The 8,510-nt window shown below is 35.7% G+C and overlaps 1 protein-coding gene across 2 annotated transcripts in view; it reads left to right on the forward strand.

The window, feature by feature from the left end:
• Positions 1 to 7,594, forward strand: part of BCHE (butyrylcholinesterase) — a 31,912-nt gene extending 24,318 nt beyond the window's left edge. For both annotated transcript variants that reach the window (XM_035902896.1, XM_035902904.1), the window contains exons 3-4: positions 409 to 575; positions 7,467 to 7,594. In XM_035902896.1, coding sequence (XP_035758789.1) covers positions 409 to 575; positions 7,467 to 7,594 — 295 coding nt within the window. The remainder of the gene's footprint in view (positions 1 to 408; positions 576 to 7,466) is intronic.
• Positions 7,595 to 8,510: the final 916 nt, after the last annotated feature.

The following is an 8,510-nucleotide window of genomic DNA, read 5'->3' on the forward strand; positions in this document are numbered from 1 at the left end:
ATCCGAGCTATTTAGTCCAATCAATTATTTCAAACTAAAACATGAACCACTCAACCTCCAAAACTAGTTGATTAGTTTGTTCTTAAATCATCCATAATAACTTACAACTTCTATGAGAGTCTCCAAATTCAACAAATGTAGTTTGTATATGGTTGTTTATTAACTTTTGTCCCTTAGGTGAACCCAGAACACCTCAAAAGGGGAATATAAATAATTTTCTTTTTTTCTAAATGAAGTTAAATCAAATTTACCTTCCTTTTTTCCCCCCTGTTGCTTACAAAAGTATACTTCAGTAATTCCAAACTAACATACTTAAGCTAAAATAACTGTTAAATAAAAAACAAAATGTTTTATTGATGTGCTGAGGTAATTTCTGATTCCAAATGAAATGTTTCTTTTCTCATTTAGAACTCCAACTGGGACCCTGATTAATGGAACAAGATGGCCAGTCTTCACCAGTACTGAACAAAAATATTTGACATTAAATACCAACACTTCAGAGATACTGACAAAATTACGTGCTGAGCAGTGTCGATTCTGGAATATTTTTTTCCCCAAAGTCCTGAAAATGACAGGTAAAAGTGGTTTTGTAGATGTTTTTGTATAAGTTTCATACAAGGATTATTTGCTTGGCATTAATGTAATACCTTAGTTTAAGTTTTTACATTCTTATTTGTAACTGAATTTCCATGAGATGTTCAGATGTTGGACAAAACTGTCCATGCTGTGGTGAGGGTGAACCCTGTAACATGCCCTGTCCTTCGGCCCAGGACTTGTGCAGGGTGGAGATTCTCTGCCCCAAAGTGCAGATGCAGCCACAAAGTGAGGCATTTGAAAGTGCTGCAAATCTCTGTTCTCACACTACCCACTGCAAGGGTTGGTGCTGCCTGGCCTTGGGTTCCTGGGGTACTGGAGAGAGTGGGAAAGACTATGCCAAAATGGGAGCTTGCACTGGGGTTTCTAGCAGCTTTAGTTGTCTTCTATAAACTTCACGTATCTAAGGTACATTGTGGGGTGTTATACTGGGATTATAGTATCTATTATTTATGGGATTATATTATTATGCAGCTAATCCACAGAGAATATTGTGTTGCTGCTGCCAAAAGGGGATTCTGTTCTACATCTTGCGTGAGAGCCCTGTGGTTTAATTCTAGAGTGTCAGTCATTGATGACAACCAAGAAACTTCAGGATTCACCTATGCAGAATAGAACTGATTTATGTCTGGCTGTGTACACAGTGTTTATGAGATTTCACTACCCAGAAAAATATAAACAGGCTGTTTGATACATTAAGCTTAGTTGAACACAAAGGACTTGGATTTTCTTTAGAAGCCTGATGCCACTGTTTTTGCAAAGCCCACCAAACAGACCAAGCCTCTGCGCTTCTGGACTTCAAAAGGAATTGATTTTGTAAAGTGATTTTGCAGCTCTGGAACTGCATTCTGCAGTTGAGGGGGGGAAAAAAAAAAAAAAGTCTCATTTCAAAAATAAGATACACTTTTTAAATGTTAATTAGTAATTTACAAGCTTTCTGCAAGTTTCGGTTTGAATGTTAGTCTTAAAAATATGTAAACTTTCATGGTGCGCAGATGATTCTTTCTGAAATAATTTATTCCTTCCTCATTTGAGACTTTAACTGTATTATGGCTCAACTTTTATCCCCTCTCAGTTCAATAGATACTTCTCAATTAAATCAAGCGAAGCAAAATCAGTAGGTAAAATGAATAATTTATAAAGCATACTCTGTGATTTTAAAATCACAGTATACCAAATTATGGATGGATTTGAGGGAGTTTTCTCAAATGCTGACAAGCCCTTTATGCTGAGACAGGAGAACCGAACTATTTTACATATTTCTTTAACCTGGCTGTGAACATCTATTGAATAATATGCATCTTACAAATGGACTGAGCATAACCAAGCGCTCCGTGGCGGAGCAGAAGAGAGCACATCTTGGCAGGACAGCAGAGTTGCTGTGCATGGTCCTGTGGTGTGAGGGATGATAAAGCAACGCTCTGGATCTGCCAGGAGACATAAATACATCATTTTGCCATATTCGGTAATTTACAACATAAATTTACATAATTTAATTAAAAGAAATTCCTCAGCATATTCTTAGCAAAAAGAAAGAATCATCGTGCCTGGATCCTAATAGAGAAATGAGGGAAGAATATTGTAAAGTAGTGTTGCTTTGCCATGTATCTGTACCTATCAGTCCTTGAAATATTGTAACAAAAATACTGTGTTTATATTTATGTTCCCTATACAATCTTATATAGTTCTGACAAAGAAGCTTTTAAGATTCTGCTTACCAACATGATATAGTACTTCTTATTGTAATAATTCTCTTCACTGAAATATTATTTTGCATTTCCTATCTCCTTTTATGCCCAAAGAACGGTGTATGCCATAAATACACGATTTCTTCATTTTATGAAGGTCTATATTTTCTATTGCTTCTTCCATTGAAATATTCTTAGAAAAAGAAGGTTACTTTAGCATGACATGAAATAAGATGACAGAGAACAAGAATTAAGGAAATTTTTTGTTATCATTATTGCAAGTTATTGTTCAAGTAGGGTTCAGATAGACAAAGTGGAATTACATCAGTTAGAACCTGAAGAGGACAATCGGACAGACTTACTGTGTAGTAATTGCCAGGGGATTTCTCATTGTGCCAAGTGGTCAGAATTTTACATGGATGTGCTTGGTAATGAAGCACTTGTTTAGTTACTGATCCACGCCTGGCACAACCCTTGAGGTCTTCTTGGTATGTAATGGCCAGCTCCAAATGCATTCAACATTTGAGCAAGCCTGTTCTCATAACAGGCTGGGTAAGATGAGTTCCTTGAGGCAGTTAAATATGTGAGAGAGGAAAATATTTAGTCCCTGCCATCTTTATGGTTAGATATTTTCCATTTTCTTCAAGCAAACAAATCAGACTTGTTCCAAAAAAATTGTCATGGTTATGGATTGACAAAACCAATAGGGAAAAAAAATAAACCTGACACAACAGTAACAGCCACATATAAAATACTAGCCTTTATATCTCGAGTAGTTTGTATGATTTGGGAATATTTCTCAATGTCTTCCCCTTCAATTTCAATATATACAAGTACAATTTAAGAGATGAGTCAAAATGTCTAGTTTTGTGTCTAGCTTGATAATTACAACATATAAATCGCTATATAAATTATATATAAATAACTAGCCAGGTAAACTGGACGTAGACATGTCTTACATGGGCTCTCAATTCCAACTAGACACCATTTCTGCACAGATTTCAACCCTATTGCAAAGACACCGAGAATATCCTCTGTTCCCACTCACCCTAAGACAAGCTGGGAACATTCAGCATTTAATATTTTATTTGAGGGTGTGAGCACTGGGACAATCACCAGAACTTTTTTCTGATGACTGCTTCTAAAAGAAACATACCAGAGGGACAGTAAACAGTAAGCGACTCTTAAGTAGCTTTTAGAGCAATCATATGTTAATTATAAAAGCATCTATGTTAGACTACTTCCTTAATGCAGTCTTTAATGCATCTAGAGCCCTAACTCTTTATATATGCCTCTTTCCTCTTGATTATAGCAAGCTGCAGGCAGCAAAGCTTTCCATTTATGTTCCATTGCTGTTTTAGTGTGCCTAATACACATAATACATATTTTTCCATTTTATTTTATATTACTGCATCACATGTCATCTACAGAGAAATCAAACATCAATGTAGCCAATATAAATGCATTATATTTTCAAATAACCCTAAGAAGATTTTTAATGTGGAGATAGAAAAAAGTTCAGAGAATCATAGAATCATTAACATTGGAAAAGACCTCCAAGATCATCAAGTCCAACCATCAACCCAACACTACCATGCCTACTAAACCATGTCCTGAAGTGCATTGTCTACACATTTTTTGACCAGCGAACCAAAATAATTGTATTTGCTGTGATCCTCCAAATAGTATCTGGATTTTATAAAGCTAAATACTCAGGGTAGTAAGAATATTTAAGATGTGACTAATTAGAAAATTCACCATCAGAATTAGTTTTCAGTTTCCACAGAGCTAGATGCTGCACTCATTATGCATGCCAAGAAGTGGACTAGTCAAAAGTAACTTCACCAATACTACTGCACCTACCTACAGAGTAAGATTGTACTCGGTGCACCTATGGGTAATAAGCTGTGTACCTCAACAATCTGATTTCTTTCTAACTCCAGTACCTTGCACCTCAGGTCATAGGAGAGAAACCAGCCCTTATAATATTTGATGTCCCAGAGAGCTCTGTTGAGTTTTGGAAGAAGAAAAGAATAATAAAAAATTTTTTAAAAATCTAAAGTTTTTAAAAATACTTATGAAAACAAATATTCTGCTGTGGCTAAAAGAGCATTGATATCCTGACTGTGTGCTTAAAGAACATTGAGTATCCACTGAAATGTGGATACTATTTGTTTTCTTCTTTCTGAACATTTGTGTAGAAACTATGACCAGGAGAATCTACAGCATAGATAAACCTGTAGCATTTGTCATACTAATGAATCAAGAAGTTTGCAGGTACCCACATTTATAAGCTGTTGAGGACAGAAAAATTAATTCTAACTTGTCATGCCTTATTAATTATACTATATCATAACAGCTATATGGCCTTTGTCCCAATCTTAATGTTAATACCACAAAAATATATTTAAGATTAGCACTTTATTGGCACATCTAGCAGTTCAACAAATGATGGTATGGAGATAAATTTAACTTTGCTATAATGCCATTAAAGTAAGGGCTGTATGCCTGTGTGGAAAGAAAAGAAATGCCAGCTGTCTGCACTGACACTGCCAAAGAATCAAAGAAAACTTTCATTTTTTTAGTCTGTTAAACTGGGACCTTTCTGAGCACTGAGGTATGATTCATTGCCTCCTGAAGCCTCCCCTTTTCTCCTTGTAAACTTCACTGGGCTTTGCATTAGGCTAATTGGCATTAGTGTAAACTTTGGGATTGCCTAAATGACCACATATAGCAAAATAACCTCACTGTATTATTGCCGACTTCCATAGTACTGCACCACACTGTAGTAACCCAACGCTCTGAGCTGTAATTATCGGTCAAGTCAAATTCTCTATTTTTTTTTTTTTTTTTGTTTGGCCTTCTAGCTGTCAGCTCATCTAAGTCATGGGTGGTTGCTTCAAAGAGATTGATGATGTTGGTGATAATGGGATGCATTGACTTGTGACTTCAATTTGGATCTTATCACTGAAAAAAAAGCAAACAAATGGGAATCCAAGTTCTTATTTCAGTGTTTTCCATCCCCCCTTTGTCTTTTAGATTCATAATGGTGCTAGTCTGAATTTCTCATTGCCTGCTTTCTGTAGCTGACTCACTTCTTCACTGTGATCTTCAAGAGGCACTGAAATGCCTCATAATTTATACTCTAGAACAGTGACTTTTAATTGAAGATATGTGTATGGTAGAGATATTCCAGTTTCTAAAGTCTTTGGGCAGACTTCAAACACATCTAAACCTGAATAATTAAAGACGGAACAGAGTTTTTTTTTTAATTCGTAAGTGGAGGCTTTGCCTGGATAAATAAAACTGGATATCTATTATTAAAAATAAGAAAAGAAATATGGCTGAGGCATTTTTCTCCAAATAATACTATTACTGGTTCATAGACTAAATTATCAATCCATTTGACATATGTGGAAAATTTGGCTTTACTCAAGACCCTGGCTACATCTTTAAATTAAGAAATGTGCAAAGGCAAGTTCTTAGAGTCAGGAAAGTAAAATGTTGTGCATGTCTTCTGCCCATAGTTCTGAGAGTCATATCTACATAGCTTAGTAATCAAAACGTGGTTTTATTGTTACCAGCGTTTACAGTCATCTTTAAAGACAACTGTGGCCTGCAGAAAAAAATTAAAAATTACCCAAACTTTTCTTTGATGTAACCAAGCTTATTTGTATCTTTGAACTGAGGGAGAGGAGTACGGTTAGGGTTTTAATATTTTTTTCTTATATTTGTTCTTCTCTATTTCCCTTTTGACTACAAGCAGAACATCCCAAAGAAAAAAGTATCTTGGTTTTATTTCTGGTCTCACTGAAACTAAAAAGTAATGTAAATCTCATTTTAAAGTCTCATTAAATTGCCATCTGGATTTCCAGACCAAAAAGGTTTGGAAATGTTGAGCTAAACTGCAGATAAGCAACCAAATTACTGGATGCTTCTCCAAACTAAATCTCTGAATCTGTTAACTCTCTTTCCAGAATATTTTCTCTACTGATGTGTAAAACACAAAAGTATTTCATTTTCACATAACCAGTTAAACTTGCAGTGCTGGCAGATCTTAAAAAAAGGGGAAAATGGTGTATTTATGGGGGGAAAGGCCTATGCTCTACTGCAGCAGAAGAACATAAAGTCAAAAGACCATAAAGAAACCATGGAACTGTTATCTCATGAACACAATTACCAAATTTTTTTGGAAGCAAGCGATGTCAATATGGGACACCGAGATAATTAGGTTCAGAATGAGTAAAGACATTCATAGATCATAAATAGTTTCTAAACTTTAAGAGAAAGTCTACAAGTGATCCAAAATAATAAGCCACACTATGCGATACAGATACATTACCTTTCCTTTAGTTGTTGTATGGGTTGTTCCTGCAAGGTCACTGCATTTCTCCCTAGCATTAATTACTTTTGGGGACTGGAGGAAGTGATCCCTGTCTGTAAAATACTCTGGGAACCTTGTAAAATACATTTTTATTACTCTTCTCATCCTCACCCTCTGCTCTGACGCCTATAACAAATTTGGCAATAAATATTGCCTTGGGATGTGGGATTAGTCGGCAAATGCTTTATATGCTAGAATGAAAAAGAAGAGGAAGCTGTTTCATGTTGACATAGTGCGCATTTTGCAGTATCTTTCTCCAAACTTGTGCCCCTTATACACTATGCTTGCAGATTCGTTCCACAGTAGGGAGAAGTCCTGACCATCCACTGATATCCATTGAAACTAATGGCAATCCTGTTGCCTTGAACAAAGCCATGATTTCACTTTATCTTTACAAGCACCTATCTCAGTTTGCATATCGTAGTCTTTGGGGTATGTAGGTTTCACTGTAAAATATACTGAACCAAAGTAATAAAGATTTAAAAAAAAAAAAAAGAAAGGCGGCTTTAAAATGATGAATTTGATGGACAGAAATATTATCCAAAAGCAACAAGCCCATACATAAGTATATTTATTACCCTGTGGTGTGCCAGAATGATACCTTGCAGTCCTTCCTTCCTTCCTGATGTAAAGATAGTGTTAATCGCTGAATTTACAGCCATTCCAGGTTTAAAAAGAGAGGCAAAAGACCATCCTATAATGTATTTGGAGCAAATGACATTGATAATCAAAATTATTTTTCAATTAGCATATAAAGAGATTCAAATTTAGATTAATGTAACCCATTTCATGTTTTACAGGAAATATTGATGAAGCAGAACGAGAGTGGAAAGCAGGATTCCATCGCTGGAACAATTACATGTCAGACTGGAAAAATCAATTTAATGATTACACTAGCAATAAGGAGAGATGTGCAGGCTCTAATTAATATGTTTACCCTTTCTAGTATGTCCGCATTACTGTTCATCAGGCAAATATACAGGTAGCTTTCTAATATGTCTAGTATTAAATATGTTATGCAGATTAAAAAATGTTATGGATATAATTTTGATTCCCCAGATCTTTCATTTATATTTTACCTCATCTCTCAATAAACAATATAAGGCATCCGTACCCTTTGAAGCTTCACTGTGTTAAATAGGACTATAGAGATTAAAGTCTGAAGATTAATGATGTACATATTATTATAAACACTAGCTGCTTAAATTCACACTTCAAAGAAACAATGTAATCTTTTATAGAAAAGTGGATTTTTTTAAAAATAGAAATAACGGTGTTTTACAGTATTGCCATGAAAAACACATTTGGTTTTGATCTTTAACTGCAATGCCACCACACTTAAACCTTGCTTCAGACATAATTTAATTGACATAAAGAGATAACAACTTTGCTGGACACACCAAATAATATTTGCTTGTTAGACCAAGAAGTTTTAACGCCGACACTAAAGCTCAAATCATTACTTCTTTATGGCCAATTCTGTAGGACAAAGCCACAGTAAGAGAGTATTCAGACTATGTATTGAAGACCTAAATCATCAGCACTCTGTGTGCAAGTGCAGCGGTGAAACAAGCCAGAACTGATGCCTCTGCTTCTGCTCTCCCCATTTTTCAAGGAGTAAAGCCCAACAGATCACTAGGTAATGAGAGCTCACAGGTTTTCGTGCTGAGTTACCCACTCTCTTCAGCTGGTAAAATCTCTTCTATGCAGGTAAGCTCTAGCAATGATATATTTTGTCCACTGAGTTGCCTCCCAGTTGAGGGACAGCCCCAAGTTTGCTGGAACACAACAGACAACTTTTTATACCTGCAGAAGAGCATTGATCTGCATATCAGCAGGTTCCT

This window comes from Egretta garzetta, unplaced genomic scaffold, assembly GCF_000687185.1.
Source record: "Egretta garzetta isolate BGI_Z169 unplaced genomic scaffold, ASM68718v1 scaffold221, whole genome shotgun sequence".
In the NCBI taxonomy this organism is placed as follows: Eukaryota; Metazoa; Chordata; class Aves; order Pelecaniformes; family Ardeidae; genus Egretta; species Egretta garzetta.